General features: G+C 47.7%; 1 protein-coding gene across 3 annotated transcripts in view; it reads right to left on the bottom strand.

Annotated features, from left to right (window-relative positions):
• Positions 1-5,836, bottom strand: part of UBE2R2 (ubiquitin conjugating enzyme E2 R2) — a 49,769-nt gene extending 43,933 nt beyond the window's left edge. The window contains exons 1-2 of one of the 3 annotated variants that reach the window (XM_056542702.1): positions 5,608-5,836; positions 4,253-4,420 (exon numbers count right to left, since the gene is read on the bottom strand). In XM_056542702.1, coding sequence (XP_056398677.1) covers positions 4,253-4,414 — 162 coding nt within the window. In that variant the 5' untranslated portion in view covers positions 4,415-4,420; positions 5,608-5,836. Of the gene's footprint in view, positions 1-4,252; positions 5,094-5,607 lie in introns of those variants that run through there. The other 2 variants (XM_056542695.1, XM_056542684.1) reach the window with 2 other exon arrangements.
• Positions 5,837-17,633: the final 11,797 nt, after the last annotated feature.

Below are 17,633 nucleotides of genomic sequence, written 5' to 3' on the forward strand. Positions count from 1 at the left end.
GGACTGGCAGAAAACATCCGCTGCTTAACACCAGGGAAGGGGAACGTCAGTAATAGCCGACACGCATGGGAGACAGCAAGACACCGAGATGAGGGGACAGTAATAGCTGACACGCATGGGGGGATGGGGGGACAGTAATAGACACGGAGGAGATGAGGGGACAGTAATGACTGACACGGGGGAAGAGGAGGGGCACAAAATTATTGTGACAGGGGAAGATAAGGGGACAGTAATAACTGATATGGGGGGTGTTTGAATGGAAAAAAGTCAGCAGTGGCATCAACCCACCAGACAGCGCTTATCCCCGGAGACGCCTCAGAATTTAAGCACTGACACTTGTATTCCCCCAGAAGAAAGTGTGACAGGTTAAAAACAGAGCACATGGGAACACAAAATGCCGGGCTCAGAATGTATATGTGCAGGAAACACATCTATAAAAATGTAAGTCTCCAAACAAGTTTTAGCAGCGATGTCGCAATAGTTTCCTTCCCACGTGTGCGCAGCAAGAAAGTCGACCAGTCCATCCTCTGAATCATTCCCCTTCTCCACTGACCTGGGACGACCAAACACTATGAGCTGATAAGATTTTTCTACACATTTCTGACCCTGGAAAGCCTCACTGGCTCCTAGACGCTAATAAACAGATAGGGACATGATAGTGAGCCCCAATAGTGACGTGGCTGATTATGTTCTGTCTGCAGCGCTGCAGAATATGCTTGCGATATAGAAAGAAACAGTTAATTGGTCTACAAAAGCGTTCTGCAGCTGTGCCATGTGGAACTATAAGGGCCCATGCACATAGACTGTCAGCATGCAGCAAAATCCCATGATCTCAAAGGGATTCTGCTTCTCGGTGCACACTATGAAGATCTGGTGCGGAACTTCAGCCCCAGATTGGGATTCAGAATTGCACCCCAAAAGCTCAATGTCAATGGGACTTTAACTTTGTCATGTGACAGCAGAGGTGGCTCTAGACTTTGTAAAGCCTTAGGCGCTCCCTAAGCCCCCAGTAGGTAGGAAGGGAAGCCCCCCCCCCAATTAGGTAGGCAAACCCCCTTATCGAGTATGTTCACATTGCATAAGGACTGCGCGGCACTGCACTGTCACCATTGATGGATATGCGGTGCTCGCAGAACATGTTCTTTCTTTCTTTGCGAGGAAGAATTTCAGTGGCGGAATTGTCCGCCGCAGAAATTCTTCAGTGTGAAGGTGCCTTGCGGAAGACCTATTCACACTGATGCTAATGTTCACTGCGCGGAATACCACTCGCAGAATTCAGTGGGAATTCCGCAGTGCGAACATACCCATAAAGGTAGAGGCCTCACTATTCGTTAAAAGCCCCTTATAAGTAGGTGAATCCGCCCCTAACAGTTGAAAGCCCCCAATCGATCAATAGGGAACCTTCACCTTTTAAGTTAAACCCCCTAGAAGAAAGGTAAGTATGCAATCCTCCCTCAGAAGATAGGAAGGGGATTATTCCCCTCCAAAATCAGGTAGAAGCCCCCAGTAGCTTGGTAGTCCGGTAGGAAGGGAACCTCCTATAAAAAAAGGGGAAAACTGTTCCCATTAAATAGTTTCCCCCCAATAAGTCAACAAAGGCAAAATTATGTATTTTAAATCACTAGGCAGATGTTGCACCACTCTGGATAAGGGAGCAAGCGATGAAGAGGCCCCAAGTGCAGGAGCACAGGAAAGACGTGAGTGATTTTTATATTTTTTCATGGCCTGCAGGTATCATCGACATCTGCACGAGAACAAGTGACACCCCTCAAGGAACGTAACAAGGGGTCCAGTGAGCCATAACACCCCACAGGTGTTTGACAACTTTTCAATAAAGTTGGATGTGTAAATTAATTTTTTTTTCTCTTCACTAAAATGCAGTCCCCCCAAATGTTACATTTTTACAAGGGGTAACAGGATAAAATGCCCCACAAAATTTGTAACCCCATTTCTTCTGAGTATGGAAATACCCCATGTGTGGACGTCAAGTGCTCTGCTGGCACACTACAATGCTCAGAAGAGGAGGAGCGCCATTGAGCTTTTGGAGAGAGTTTGGTAGAATAGAAGTCGTGGGCCATGTGCGTTTACAAAGCCTCCCGTGGTGTCAGAACAGTGGACCACCCCCACATGTGACCCCATTTTGGAAATTACACCCCTCACAGAAAGTAACAAGGGGTACAGTGAGCATTTACATCCCACTGGCGTTTGACAGATCTTTGGAACAGTGGGCTGTGCAAATGAAAAACATTTTTCATTTTCACGGACCACTGTTCCAAAAATCTGTCAGACACCTGTGGGGTGTAAATGCTCACTGTACCCCTTATTCCGTGAGGGTTGTAGTTTCCAAAATGGGGTCATGTGGGGAGTCCACTCTTCTGGCACCATGGGGGGGCTTTGAAACGCGCATGACCCACGACTTTATTCCAACCAAAATCTCTCTCCAAAAGCTCAATGACGCTCCTCCTCATCTGAACATTGTAGTGTGCCAGCTGGCTGGTGTAGACTGCAACTTTTCCTTTTCATAAGGGGTAAAATGAGAAAAAGCCACCAAAATTTGTAATGCAATTGCTCCCGAGTACGGAAATACCCCACATGTGGCCCTAAACTGTTTCCTTGAAATACGACAGGGCTCTGTAGTAAGAGAGCATCATGCGCATTTGAGGACTAAATTAGAGATTGCATAGGGGTGGACATTGGGAATCAACCCCTAACAGGGTGCCTCCAGCTGTTGCTAGGCTCCCAGCATGCCTGGACAGTCAGTGGCTGTCCGGAAATGCTGGGAGTTGTTTTGCAACAGCTGGAGGCTCCATTTTGGAAACACTGCCATATGATAAGTTTTAAGTAAGGGGGTGTATATGTAGTGTTTTACCCTTTATTATGTGTTAGTGTTATGTGTTAGTGTAGTGTTTTTAGGGTACATTCACACGGGCGGGGGTTTAAGAAGAGTTTCCTCTGCGGTGGAAAATTTGCCGCAGCTCAAACTTGAAGCAGGAAACTCACTGTAAACCCGCCGTGTGAATTGGGGGGGGGGGGGGGGGGGCAAACCTCCAGCTGTTGCAAAACTACATCTCCCAGCATGCACTTACAGACTGTCCATGCTGGGAGTTGTACTTTTGCAACAGCTGGAAGCACACTGGTTGAAAAACCTTCAGATTGGTTGGAAAATACTGAGTTAGGTAATAGAACCTATCTGAAGGTGTTTCAACCAGTGTGCCTCGAGCTGTTGCAAAACTACAACTCCCAGCATGTACTGATCGCCGAAGGGCATGCTGGGAGATGTAGTTATGCATCAGCTGGAGGTATGCAACTACAACTGCCAGCATGGTGAGACAGCATGCTGGGAGTTGTAGTTTTGCAAGATTTAGAGGACCACGGTTTAGAAACCACCGCACAGTGATCTCCAAACTGTAGCCCTCTAGCTGTTGCAAAACTACTAATCCTAGCATGCGCAGACAGCTGTTTGCTGTCTGGACATGCTGGGAGTTGTAGTTTTGCAACATCTGGAGGGCTACAGTTTAAAGAACACTGTATAATGGTCTCCAAACTGTAGCCCTCCAGATGTTGCTAGGCAACAACTCACCGGCTTCCATAGTTGCAGGATCACCGCACCAGGGAGATGATCGCTGCCAGTAAGTGGTCCTCCACCGCCAGTCACAGGACAGTTCCACCGTTCTGTCCTATCGTGGAGCGCTTCTGACCGACCAATAGCAGGGATAGGAGGGGTGGAACCCCTGCTACCTCCCTCCTATCCCTTCAGGGGGATCAGGGGTGTCTTGGACATCCCTGATCCCCCTTATTTTCCGGGTCACCACCACAGATCGCCGGTCTGAATTGGGTCTCAGGACCCCCCTGAGTATTGGCTCAGGAATGCCTGCTGAAGGATTTCCACAGGCGGTAGGGACCAAAATTCCCACGGGCGTACAGGTACACCCTGGGTCCCTAAAAGGTTAAAGATGAGCGAATTCTCCAACAAATGTTTTCGCGTGTGAACTGGTCATCTCTGAAGTGCTCTGAAAACACTAAGGCAGTGTTTCCCAACTAGAGTACCTCCAGCTTTTACAAAACTACAGTTAGCATTAAAAATAAAATTTGGGAAGTTTGCTTATCTGTAATAAGTTTACCGAATAGATCCGAGTTTTGGAACTCAACAAAAATTCTGAAACCTAATCTGCAACAAACAAGGTTGATAGGTTCCCTTCTAGGAAGTACATTTATAGAAGCACCCACACAGCAGCTAGTTGACCCTACTCACCTTAAAGTACCCCCCCTCGTAGAGAGTATTGGGGGGCCCGAAGATAGCCACCTCCCAGTTATACAGGTCACTTTCATCCACCAGGGTGATGCGGAAACCTTCCACTGGCTCCTCCTGTAGTGACTTGAGCTCCAGCATCAGCGCCTTTTGCGAGCTGGTCATCTGCTGCTGCGCCATGGTGGGCCAGGAGCAGGGAAAAAATATATACGTATAAAAAAAAAAAGAAAAAAAAACACAACAGTCCTTAGAGAGTGTTCCGTGTACTCCAGGAGGCGCTATGGGAAGACTATTGTAAGTGTCAGCTCTTGGAGCAAACTTGTTTACTAATGGTGGGTATGGCCAGAGCAAGTGTCAGCTCTTGAGCCCGGCAGGTTCTTTGTTACTTGGGCCTAGTCGTCGCCTTGTTAGCAGTGAGTGTCAGCTCTTTGGCTCGGCAGGCTATTTGTTACCTGGGGCAGGACGTCTTCTTAAAAGCGAGTGTCAGCTCTTGGGCCCTGCAGTCATTAGTGACTGTAAGCTCTTGGGCCCCCCAGGCTCACTATTAGCAGTGAGTGTCAGCTCTGGGGCCCAGCAGTTAGCAGTGAGTGTCAGCTCTGGGGCCCAGCAGTTAGCAGTGAGTGTCAGCTCTGGGGCCCAGCAGTTAGCAGTGAGTGTCAGCTCTGGGGCCCAGCAGTTAGCAGTGAGTGTCAGCTCTGGGGCCCAGCAGTTAGCAGTGAGGGTCAGCTCTGGGGCCCAGCAGTTAGCAGTGAGGGTCAGCTCTGGGGCCCAGCAGTTAGCAGTGAGTGTCAGCTCTGGGGCCCAGCAGTTAGCAGTGAGTGTCAGCTCTGGGGCCCAGCAGTTAGCAGTGAGTGTCAGCTCTGGGGCCCAGCAGTTAGCAGTGAGTGTCAGCTCTGGGGCCCAGCAGTTAGCAGTGAGGGTCAGCTCTGGGGCCCAGCAGTTAGCAGTGAGGGTCAGCTCTGGGGCCCAGCAGTTAGCAGTGAGTGTCAGCTCTGGGGCCCAGCAGTTAGCAGTGAGTGTCAGCTCTGGCCTTTATAGGGGGGAGTCTATGGAAATATTTAGATGCTTTGTCTCCAGAGTGTCAGCTCTTGGGCCCACCCTGCTGTGGGGGAGGAGGGGGGATTATAGTGCTTTGTCTCCGGTGAGTGTCAGCTCTTGGGACCACCTCTTGTGGATATTAATCAGGGGAGGGGGTGGGGGAAACCAGCCACAGTCCTGTCCCCCTCTTGGTGCCCTCAGGCTACACTCAGGGGCCCCCGCGCTTGGTTAGTTTCAGTCAGTATTTCTGGGGCCCCTTCGGGCAGGTGATGTGGCCCCCGGGCGGCTTCTCCCTGTTGTTTAGGATGCGGAGGCCTTACTGTAATCCCCGGCCTGGAGTAAGCGGCTGTCCCGCTGTCGGCTGCGGTGAGGACAGACGAGGCTTCGGCGATGTGTGGGTCCCACCGGTGGGCTGGGGTGGGGGGTTGGTCGTGACTCGGGTGTCCGGGTGTCTCTCTCACTCTCCGGGTTCCCAGCTGTACAGAGGTAAGCGAGGCACTGCTGCTAGTTCCTTTTGTGACGTCACGGGGTGTGGTGACGTCACGCCCCCCGCCCACAAGGGAAGGCTGGTGGGCGGAACATGCAAAGGGGGCGGGGCACAAGTCACTGATGATGCCGCTGATCATTACAAAGTATCGGTGCTGTGACGTCACCGAACGTATTTTAATGTGACAACACTGGAGATATATCCCTCTGTTACAATGTAATGTATTGAGCTTACAGCCTGTATAAAATTTTGCAACTTTTTATAGCTTCTGTTTCTACGCAGTGCACTTTTCGGTAAATTTATTGTTAGCATTTTTGTTTTGATGGGACTTATTGATTGCTTTTTAATAATATTTTTATGATATATGAAGTGACCAAAAATGCACAATTTTTTTACATGTACGCCATCGACCGTGCGGTTTAGCTAACCTTATATTTTGAAAGTTCGGATATTTACGCACGGTGGTACATCGGCCCGATCGGCAGAGCTTGGCATTAGCAGTGGGTCCTGGCTGTCCTATCGGGACGTACAGGTACGCCCTGAGTCCTTAAAGGGGTACTCCGCCCTAGACATTATCCCCTATCCAAAGGATAGGGGATAAGATGTCTGGTCATGGGGGTCCAGCTGCTGGGGACCCCCCAGCAATCTCTCCTGCAGCACCCCGAGTCATCACTGCAGAGAACTAAGTTTGCTCCGTGCGTGATGACTTACGATACAGGGGCCGGAGTATAGTGACGTCTCGGCTCTGCCCCCTCGTAAAGTCACACTCCGCCCCCTCAATGCAACTCTATGGGAGGGGGTGTGACGGCCCCCTCCCATAGGCTTGCATTGAGGGGGCGGAGTGTGACATCATAAGGGGGTGGAGCCGTGACATCACGATACTCCGGCCCCTGTATTGTGAGTCATCACGCACGGAGCAAACTTAGCTCCCAGTAGTGATGACTCGGGGTGCTGCAGTAGAGATTGCTGGGGGGTCCCCAGCCAGGGCCGGCCTTAGGTGTTCAGGCGCCCTGTGCAAGCTAACCTTGTTGGGCCCCCCCCTCCCCCCTCCCCCAAAAAAGATGTGAAAAATCCTCTCCCCCAATAAATCATCCGTTTTTCCCATTTTACCCCCAAAAAAGCGTAAAAAAAATTAATTAATACACATATTTGGTATCGGTGCGTGCATAAAAGTCTGAACTACCAAAATATATTGCAAATTATCCCGTACGGTGAACGTCGTAAATGCAAAAAAAATTTAAAAGTCCAAAATTGCTGCTTTTGTCACATTTTATAAATACAAAATTAAATAAAATGTAAAACCTAAGCAAAAGTGGTACCAATAAAAACTACAGATCATGGCACAAAAAAATGAGCCCTCATACCGCCCCCATATATGGAAAATTAGAAAGTTATAGGTGGTCAAAATAGGGCAATTCCAAACATACTAATTTTGTTTAAATAGTTTAAGATTTTTTTTAAGCAGTAAAATTATAGAAAAGCATATAATAGGGGTATCATTTTAATCGTATTGACCCACAGAATAAAAAAAACATGTCATTTTTACCGTAAAGCATACAGTGTAAAAACAAAACCTTCCAAAAGTTGCTAAAATGCGGTTTTCTTTTAAATTTTTCCACATAAATAATATATTTTTGGTTGCGCCATACATTTTATGGTAAAATAAGTCATGTAATTACAAAGTACAATTGGTGACGCAAAAAACAAGCCCTGTGGATGGAAATATAAAAGATTTTTTATATAAAGATATGATTTTTAGAAGGTGAGGAGGAAAAAAGGAAAATGCAAAAATAAGATTGGCCTAGTCCTTAAGGGGTTAAAATCACAATATTGGATGCCCATTTTTATGCTTACTGTTAGGAATTTTAGACTGATTTCACATGTATTCACCTCAGGGCACTTGATTGCAATGTAATTGACTGGTAATGTAAGTTCTCTGAGAGGTTGTACCTGGCATTGTGGCATCTGCTGCTTCCTTAGCACAAGGCGGGAGGGAGGGAACTGAAGCCTCAGTGCAAAGAAGAGGGAGAAGGAACAGGGCTGCAGTCTATCAGGAGAGCATCTCCGAGCCCATTGTCCACAGCTGACACCCGGGGACATAGCACAGAGCACGTCCTGCACCGCACTGACTGTGGAGGACGAGTACCCCTGTATACAGGCTGCTGCCATGTGAAGCCTCACAGCACTACTTCAGCCGGTGTAATGAAGAAAACTGTGTCTTGAATCATCAGCTGATCGGGACACGGAACTCTTCAAGACACACAATTCTTCATTACACCTGCCCTACACCTACCACATGTCATCCAGCTCCCATTCCAGCAGCAGTGCCCAGTCCAAGGTGTCCATAGTCCGGTGTAATGAAGAATTGTGTGTCTTGAAGAGTTCTGTGTCCCGATCAGCTGATGAAAGTGCCGAGTCAGCAGAGCTGCCAGCACAGACACTGTGATTGGTTGATGGGAGGGTGTGTACAGTCTCGCTCTGCTCACTGCACAGCTCACACTGTGTTGCAGCCTTAATTCTTCATCACAATTCTTCATTACACCGGCCTGTTACTGCGAGCTGTGTCGGCCGCCCGGCGCCCCTGTTGCTATGGTGCCCTGTGCGGCCGCACAGCTCGCACACCCCAAAGGCCGGCCCTGTCCCCAGCAGCAGGACCCCCTGCGATCAGATATCTTATCCCCTATCTTATCCCCTATCCTTTGAATAGATAATATAGATGTCTTGGGCGGAGTACCCCTTTAAGGACATGGGAACGGGGGCGTACCTGTACGCCCTGCGTCCTTAAGTGGTTAAAGGGGTACCCCAGTGGAATTTTTTTTTTCTTTAATCAACTGGTGCCAAAAAGTTAAACAGATTTATAAATTACTTCTATTAAAAAAATCTCAATCCATCCAGTATTTATCAGCTGCTGTATGTTCCAGAGGAAGTTGTGTAGTTCTTTTCAGTCTGATCATAGAGCTTTCTGCTGACATCTCTGTCTGTGTCAGGATCTGTACAGAGCAGGAGCAAATCCCCATAGCAAACCTCTCCTGCTCTGGACAGTTTCTGACACAGACAGAGATGTCTGCAGAGAGCACTATGGTCAGACTGAAAAGAACTACACAACTTCCTCTGGAACATACAGCAGCTGATAAGTACTGGATGGGTTTGTTTTCCACCGGAGTAAGCCTTTAAATTTGGTGTTATCGCTCTCACACTCTCTAATACTGGTCACTGAAAGTTCAACATGGCAGATAACAGAGGATCTGAAAAAAAAAGATTGCCTAGACCATGAAACTGAGCTGCAACACAGTGGACAAGACCATACAGCAGATTCCTAGGACAGGTTCCACTCAGCACAGGCCTTGCTATGGTCGACCTTGGAAGTTGAGTGCATATGCTCAGCGTCATATACAGAGGTTGTCTTTGGGAAATAGACGTATGAGTGCTGCCAGCATTGCTGTAGAGGTTGAAGGGGGGGGGGGGGCAGCCTGTCATTGTTCAGACCATATGCCACACACACTGCATCAAATTGGTCTGCATGGTTGTCATCCCAGAAGGAAGCCTCTTCAAGAAGAAGCACAAGAAAGCCAAACAGTTTGCTGAAGACAAGCAGACTAAGGACATGGATTACTGGAACCATGTCCTGTGGGCCTATGAGACCAAGATAAACCTATTTGGTCAGATGGTGTTGTGGTGGCCCAGTAAGGGAGTTGCTACCCTGTTCTCCTGCTGTCCTGTCAGGCAGCCTCCTTCAGTGTCCCCAAGGCCCCCTGCACTTGTTTCCCCATTGTACATATGTTATACCATGTGATATGTCATGTGATTGTTTCCCATTAGGTGCCAATGACCAGGTGATCCCAAGAGTGACCTATGGGCTCCCTGCTAGTCTCCCCCATATAGGCCCTGGGTTGAGCTTCTCTCTTTGATCTCTGCTCTTCTGCTTAGCTGAGGTCCAGGGCTGTTGTGCCTAGTGTGTGTGTCCACCATCAAGTCTAGTAAGCTAAAGTCACAGCTTTATGAGTCAAGTCAAGTCAGTCCCTGTCATCTGTCAAGTCAGCGTGGTCTGCATTCAATTGTCCAGTCCTACTAAAGGTCCCAGCAAGCCCTTAAGGTCTCTGCATCACTGGTCACCTCCTTGGGCCCTGGCTGAACTGTATAGACTTTACCAACTGTCTACCCTCAGTAAAGCTACCGTTGTCTGTAACTTGGCGTCGGAGTCTTTATTGCCCCTGTGCCTAGCCCAGGATCCAGCGGTATACCTTCGGGTGGTTATAGGACAAACCACGCCCTGGTGTCATGAATACAAGGGGTTAATGCCAGCTGCCCATAGGGTAACAACATCTGCCCCAGGGGCGGATCCAGAGTCTAGTCTCGGGAGGGGCACTATTAGAGTATCAGGCGCTGGTCGACACGCCCCCTCCCATAGACTTGCATTGAGGGGGTGTGGTGTGACATCACAAGGGGCGTGGCTATGACATCACAACCCCCGCAGCCTGCACCCAGGGCTTGGAACAAAATGTTCAGAATGCTGGGGCAGTGGAGCACCCCTTTAAGTATGCAGCATAGTGCCCCTACACTAGGTAGGCAGCATAGTTTCCAGTTCCCCCACACTAGGTAGACAGCATAGTTCCCCCACATTAGGTTGTAGTCCCCCCCCTCCATTAGGTTGGCAGTATAGTTCCCCCACATTAGGTTGTAGTTCCCCCACATTAGGTAGGCAGTATAGTTCCCCCACATAAGATTGTAGTTCCCCCACATTAGGTTGGCAGTATAGTTTCCCCACATTAGGTTGTAGTTCCCCCACATTAGGTAGGCAGTATAGTTCCCCCACATTAGGTTGTAGTTCCCCCACATTAGGTAGGCAGTATAGTTCCCCCACATTAGGTTGTAGTTCCCCCACATTAGGTTGGCAGTATAGTTCCCCCACATTAGGTTGTAGTTCCCCCACATTAGGTTGGCAGTATAGTTCCCCCACATTAGGTTGTAGTTCCCCCACATTAGGTAGGCAGTATAGTTCGCCCACATTAGGTAGGCAGTATAGTTCCCCCACATTATGTTGTAGTTTCCCCACATTAGGTTGGCAGTATAGTTCCCCCACATTAGGTTTGCAGTATAGTTCCCCCACATTAGGTTGTCAGTATAGTTCCCCCACATTAGGTTGTAGTTTCCCCACATTAGGCTGTCAGTATAGTTCCCCCACATTAAGTTGTAGTTCCCCCACATTAGGTTGGCAGTATAGTTCCCCCACATTAAGTTGTAGTTCCCCCACATTAGGTTGGCGGTATGTTCCCCCACATTAGGTTGTAGTTCCCCCCCCCCCATTAGGTTAGCAGTATAGTCCTCCTACATTAGGTTGGCAGTATAGTTCCCCCACATTAGGTTGTAGTTCCCCCACATTAGGTTGGCAGTATAGTTCCCCCACATTAGGTTGTAGTTCCCCCACATTAGGTTGGCAGTATAGTTCCCCCACATTAGGTTGTAGTTTCCCTACATTAGGTAGGCAGTATAGTTCCCCCACATTAGGTAGGCAGTATAGTTCCCCCACATTAGGTTGTAGTTTCCCCACATTAGGTTGGCAGTATAGTTCCCCCACATTAGGTTGGCAGTATAGTTCCCCCACATTAGGTTTGCAGTATAGTTCCCCCCCATTAGGTTGGCAGTATAGTTCCCCCACATTAGGTTGTAGTTCCCCCACATTAGGTAGGCAGTATAGTTCCCCCACATTAGGTTGTAGTTCCCCCCACATTAGGTTGGCAGTATAGTTCCCCCACATTAGGTTGTAGTTCCCCCACATTAGGTTGGCATTATAGTTCCCCCACATTAGGTTGTAGTTCCCCCACATTAGGTAGGCAGTATAGTTCCCCCACATTAGGTAGGCAGTATAGTTCCCCCACATTAGGTTGTAGTTTCCCCACATTAGGTTGGCAGTATAGTTCCCCCACATTAGGTTGGCAGTATAGTTCCCCCACATTAGGTTGTAGTTTCCCCACATTAGGTTGTCAGTATAGCAGGTTGCAGAAAATAATTTCCAGCATGATAATCAAATATACAAATTGTCACAGAATGGGAAAGTGCTAAAGAAGTTTTTACCATTTAAAACTACAGCTCCCAGTATGACCAAAGTAGTGGTAAGGTTATGCTGAGAGTTGTTGTTTCACCCATGAAAACTGCAAAACTTAAAAGTGACTACAGCTTTGATGGGACATAGTGAGGCGAATACACAATGATATCAGTGACTACAGGTGACAGCTTCGATGGTACATACCGCTGTGACTTTGTCAGCTAAATCTTCTCTCTGCAGAAAATGACACCCAGATGGCTCCTTAATTTGTCAGCGGATTCTGATCCTCTATATGAAAACAATAATTATTATAATACTGCTAAACACCGTATTCTCTGAATACCCCACAATGTAGCCTCTGAATATAATACTACCACACACAGCACTCTCTGAATATAATACTACCACACACTGCGCTCTCTGAATATAATGCTATCACACACTGTACCCTCTGAATATAATACTACCACACACTGCGCTCTCTGAATATAATGCTATCACACACTGTACCCTCTGAATATAATACTACCACACACTGTGTTCTCTAAATATAATACAACCACACACTGCGCTCTATGAATATAAAACTACCAGACACTGCGCTCTCTGAATATAATACTACCACACACAGCGCTCTCTAAATATAATACTATCACACACTGTACCCTCTGAATATAATACTACCACACACTGCGCTCTCTGAATATAATGCTATCACACACTATACCCTCTGAATATAATACTACCACACACTGCGCTCTCTGAATATAATGCTATCGCACACTGTACCCTCTGAATATAATACTACCACACACTGCGCTCTCTGAATATAATACTACCACACACAGCGCTCTCTGAATATAATACTACCACACACTGCGCTCTCTGAATATAATACTATCACACACTGTACCCTCTGAATATAATACTACCACACACTGCGCTCTCTGAATATAATGCTATCACACACTGTACCCTCTGAATATAATACTACCACACACTGCGCTCTCTGAATATAATGCTATCACACACTGTACCCTCTGAATATAATACTACCACACACTGCGCTCTCTGAATATAATACTACCACACACAGCGCGCTCTGAATATAATACTATCACACACTGCGCTCTCTGAATATAATGCTATCACACACTGTACCCTCTGAATATAATACTACCACACACTGCGCTCTCTGAATATAATGCTATCACACACTGTACCCTCTGAATATAATACTACCACACACTGCGCTCTCTAAATATAATACTACCACACACTGCGCTCTATGAATATAAAACTACCACACACTGCACTCTCTGAATAAAATACTACCACACACAGCACTCTCTGAATATAATACTATCACACACTGTAGCCTCTGAATATAATACTACCACACACTGCGCTCTCTGAATATAATACTATCACACACTGCACCCTCTGAATATAATACTACCACACACAGCACTCTCTGAATATAATACTATCACACACTGTAGCCTCTGAATATAATACTACCACACACTGCGCTCTATGAATGTAAAACTACCACACACTGCGCTCTCTCAATATAATACTACCACACACAGCGCTCTCTGAATATAATACTACCACACACAGCGCTCTCTGAATATAATACTATCACACACTGTAGCCTCTGAATATAATACTACCACACACTGCGCTCTCTGAATATAATACTACCACACACAGCGCACTCTGAATATAATACTACCACACACAGCGCTCTCTGAATATAATACTATCACACACTGTACCCTCTGAATATAATACTACCACACACTGCGGTCTTTGAATATAAAACTACCACACACTGCACTCTCTGAATATAAAACTACCACACACTGCGCTCTCTGAACAGAATACTACCACACACTGTACCCTCTAAATGTAATACTACCACACACTGTACCCTCTAAATGTAATACTACCACACACTGTACCCTCTGAATATAATACTACCAAACACTGCGCCCTCTGAATATAATACTACCACACACTGCACTCTCTGAATATAATACTGCCACACACTGCGCTCTCTGATCATAATACTACCACACACTGTACCCTCTAAATGTAATACTACCACACACTGTACCCTCTGAATATAATACTACCAAACACTGCACCCTCTGAATATAATACTACCACACACTGCGCTCTCTGAATATAATACTACCACACACTGCGCTCTCTGAATATAATACTGCCACATACTGCGTTCTCTAAATATAATACTTCCGCACACTGTACCATCTGAATATAACCTTGCCGTGCAGTGCACCCTCTGAATACAATACTGTAATGTATTGTGGCCCATAAAAATCGTACCAACCCTGAAATTCCTTTATAATATACACCATACCTCTAAAATGCTAAACACTCTGTGCCTTCACATATAGTAATAATGCCCCATCCTGTGCCCCCACATATAATAATTATGGCCCCTCCTGCACCCCCCCCCACATATTAATAATGTCCGTCCTGTTCCGCCCACATAATAAAAATGCCCTCTGTCCTGTGCACCTAACATATAATGCCCCCTATGCTGTGCCATTCACATATAATGCCCCCTATGCTGTGCCAATCACATATAATGTCCTCTGTTCTGTGCCCCTCACATATAATGCCCCCTGTGCTGTGCCCCTCACATATAATGCCCCCATCATGATCCCCTAACATTTAATGCCCCCTGTGCTGTGTCCTTCATATAATGCTCTCATCATGTGCCCCTCTCATATACTGCCCCCTGTCCTGTGCCCCTAACATATAATGACCCCTGTGACATACCCGTCACATATAATGCCCCCTATGACTTGCCCCTCACATATAATGCCCCCTGTGATGTGCCCCTCACATATAATGCCCCCTGTCCTGCCCCACAGGGGGCATCATATGTGAGGGGCACATGACAGAAGCATTATATCTAAAGGGCACATGATGATGATGGGGGCATTATATGTGAGGGGCACAGCACAGAGGGCATTATGTGAAGAGCACAAGACAGGGGACCCCCGTCATGTGCTCTTCACATATAATGCCCCCCTGTCATGGGTACCTCACATTAAATTTATGTTTTTTTGTTTTTTAATTGCCCCCTGAGCCCAGTGCCATGTAGATGTGCCAAACAGTAAAAAAAAAACAATCCATACACTTATATTACGTTCCCGCGCTGAGAAGCTCTCTTCTTCTTAGTTGCACAGACTGTGCAGACAGGTTAGCGGCGAGCCGCGGTGATGGGATCTTCAGGCGCCGGCGCGATAATGTGACGTCATCGCGCCGGCCTGCCTTTGATCGCCGATCACGTTCCAGCGGCGAGAAAGGTAAATTAATGAGCGAATGGTGGAGCTCCACCATGTTAGAAATCGGGGGCAGAAATCTCGGGGGGGGGGGCCCATTGCCCCGTTGTCCCCCCCCCCTGGATCCGCCACTGTAGATTGCGCCACACACCCCACCACCACAGTGTCAAGCGGCAACCAGTTGAGGATTACAAAGACAACTGTGTCTTTCCTACAGTGAAGCATGGTGGTGGAGTGTCATGGTCTTAGGCTGCTAGCACTGGGAAGCTACAGTTTATTGAGGGAACCATGAATGCCAACATGTACTGTGACATTCTGACAGAGCATGATCCCCTCCTTTCAGAGACTGGGCTGCAGATAAATACAGTGCCTTGCATAACATCATCCTGTAATGTCTGCACCAGCACTTTTGGAATAAAACATCCTATTTGATTGGGACTTCAAACGTGGTAAGTGCGTTTCATTTCTCAACCTTGAGAATAAGATGCAATAAGATGTCTGACCACAGGGGTCCCGGTTCTGGGGACTCCCTCGATCTCTGGGCTGCAGAAGTGGCATCCGGAACACAATGTCCCCTTCATTTATGTCTATGGGAGGAGGTGCCATAAGAAAATGTTATTTCTTTTTTATAGAAATCATGGCTTTGACAGGACAGGAGAGAGCACAGAGTGCTGAGTGCTGACAGACAGGAGAGAGCAATGGAGGAGTGCTATCAGACAGGAGAGAGCACAGGAGTCCTATCAGACAGGAGAGAGCACAGAGGAGTCCTATCAGACAGGAGAGAACACAGAGGAGTCCTATCAGACAGGAGAGAGCACAGAGCAGTGCTATCAGACAGGAGAGAGTACAGAGGAGTGCTATCAGACAGGAAAGAGCACAGAGGAGTCCTATCAGAAAGGAGAGAGCACAGAGGAATGCTATCAGACAGGAGAGAGCACAGGGGAGTCCTATCAGACAGGAGAGAGCACAGAGGAGTCCTATCAGACAGGAGAGAGCACAGAGGAGTCCTATCAGACAGGAGAGAGCACAGAGGAGTATTATCAGACAGGAAAGAGCACAGAGGAGTGCTATCAGACAGGAGAGAGCACACAGGAGTCCTATCAGACAGGAGAGAGCACAGAGGAGTGCTATCAGACAGGAGAAAGCACAGAGGAGTGCTATCAGACAGGAGAGAGCACATAGGAGTGCTATCAGACAGGAGAGAGTACAGAGGAGTGCTATCAGACAGGAAAGAGCACAGAGGAGTCCTATCAGAAAGGAGAGAGCACAGAGGAGTGCTATCAGACAGGAGAGAGCACAGAGGAGTCCTATCAGACAGGAGAAAGCACTGAGGAGCACTATCAGACAGGAGAGAGCACAGAGGAGTCCTATCAGACAGGAGAGAGCACATAGGAGTGCTATCAGACAGGAGAGAGCACAGAGGAGTCCTATCAGACAGGAGAGAGCACAGAGGAGTCCTATCAGACAGGAGAGAGCACAGAGGAGTATTATCAGACAGGAAAGAGCACAGAGGAGTGCTATCAGACAGGAGAGAGCACACAGGAGTCCTATCAGACAGGAGAGAGCACAGAGGAGTGCTATCAGACAGGAGAAAGCACAGAGGAGTGCTATCAGACAGGAGAGAGCACATAGGAGTGCTATCAGACAGGAGAGAGCACAGGGGAGTCCTATCAGACAGGAGAGAGCACATAGGAGTCCTATCAGACAGGAGAGAGCACAGAGAAGTCCTATCAGACAGGAGAGAGCACTGAGGAGTCCTATCAGACAGGAGAGAGCTCAGAGGAGTCCTATCAGACAGGAGAGAGCTCAGAGGAGTCCTATCAGAAAGGAGAGAGCACAGAGGAATGCTATCAGACAGGAGAGAGCACAGGGGAGTCCTATCAGACAGGAGAGAGCACAGGAGTCCTATCAGACAGGAGAGAGCACAGAGGAGTTCTATCAGACAGGAGAGAACACAGAGGAGTCCTATCAGACAGGAGAGAGCACAGAGCAGTGCTATCAGACAGGAGAGAGTACAGAGGAGTGCTATCAGACAGGAAAGAGCACAGAGGAGTCCTATCAGAAAGGAGAGAGCACAGAAGAATGCTATCAGACAGGAGAGAGCACAGGGGAGTCCTATCAGACAGGAGAGAGCACAGAGGAGTCCTATCAGACAGGAGAGAGCACAGAGGAGTCCTATCAGACAGGAGAGAGCACAGAGGAGTATTATCAGACAGGAAAGAGCACAGAGGAGTGCTATCAGACAGGAGAGAGCACACAGGAGTCCTATCAGACAGGAGAGAGCACAGAGGAGTGCTATCAGACAGGAGAAAGCACAGAGGAGTGCTATCAGACAGGAGAGAGCACATAGGAGTGCTATCAGACAGGAGAGAGTACAGAGGAGTGCTATCAGACAGGAAAGAGCACAGAGGAGTCCTATCAGAAAGGAGAGAGCACAGAGGAGTGCTATCAGACAGGAGAGAGCACAGAGGAGTCCTATCAGACAGGAGAAAG

Source organism: Hyla sarda, chromosome 1, assembly GCF_029499605.1.
Source record: "Hyla sarda isolate aHylSar1 chromosome 1, aHylSar1.hap1, whole genome shotgun sequence".
NCBI classification, from domain to species: Eukaryota; Metazoa; Chordata; class Amphibia; order Anura; family Hylidae; genus Hyla; species Hyla sarda.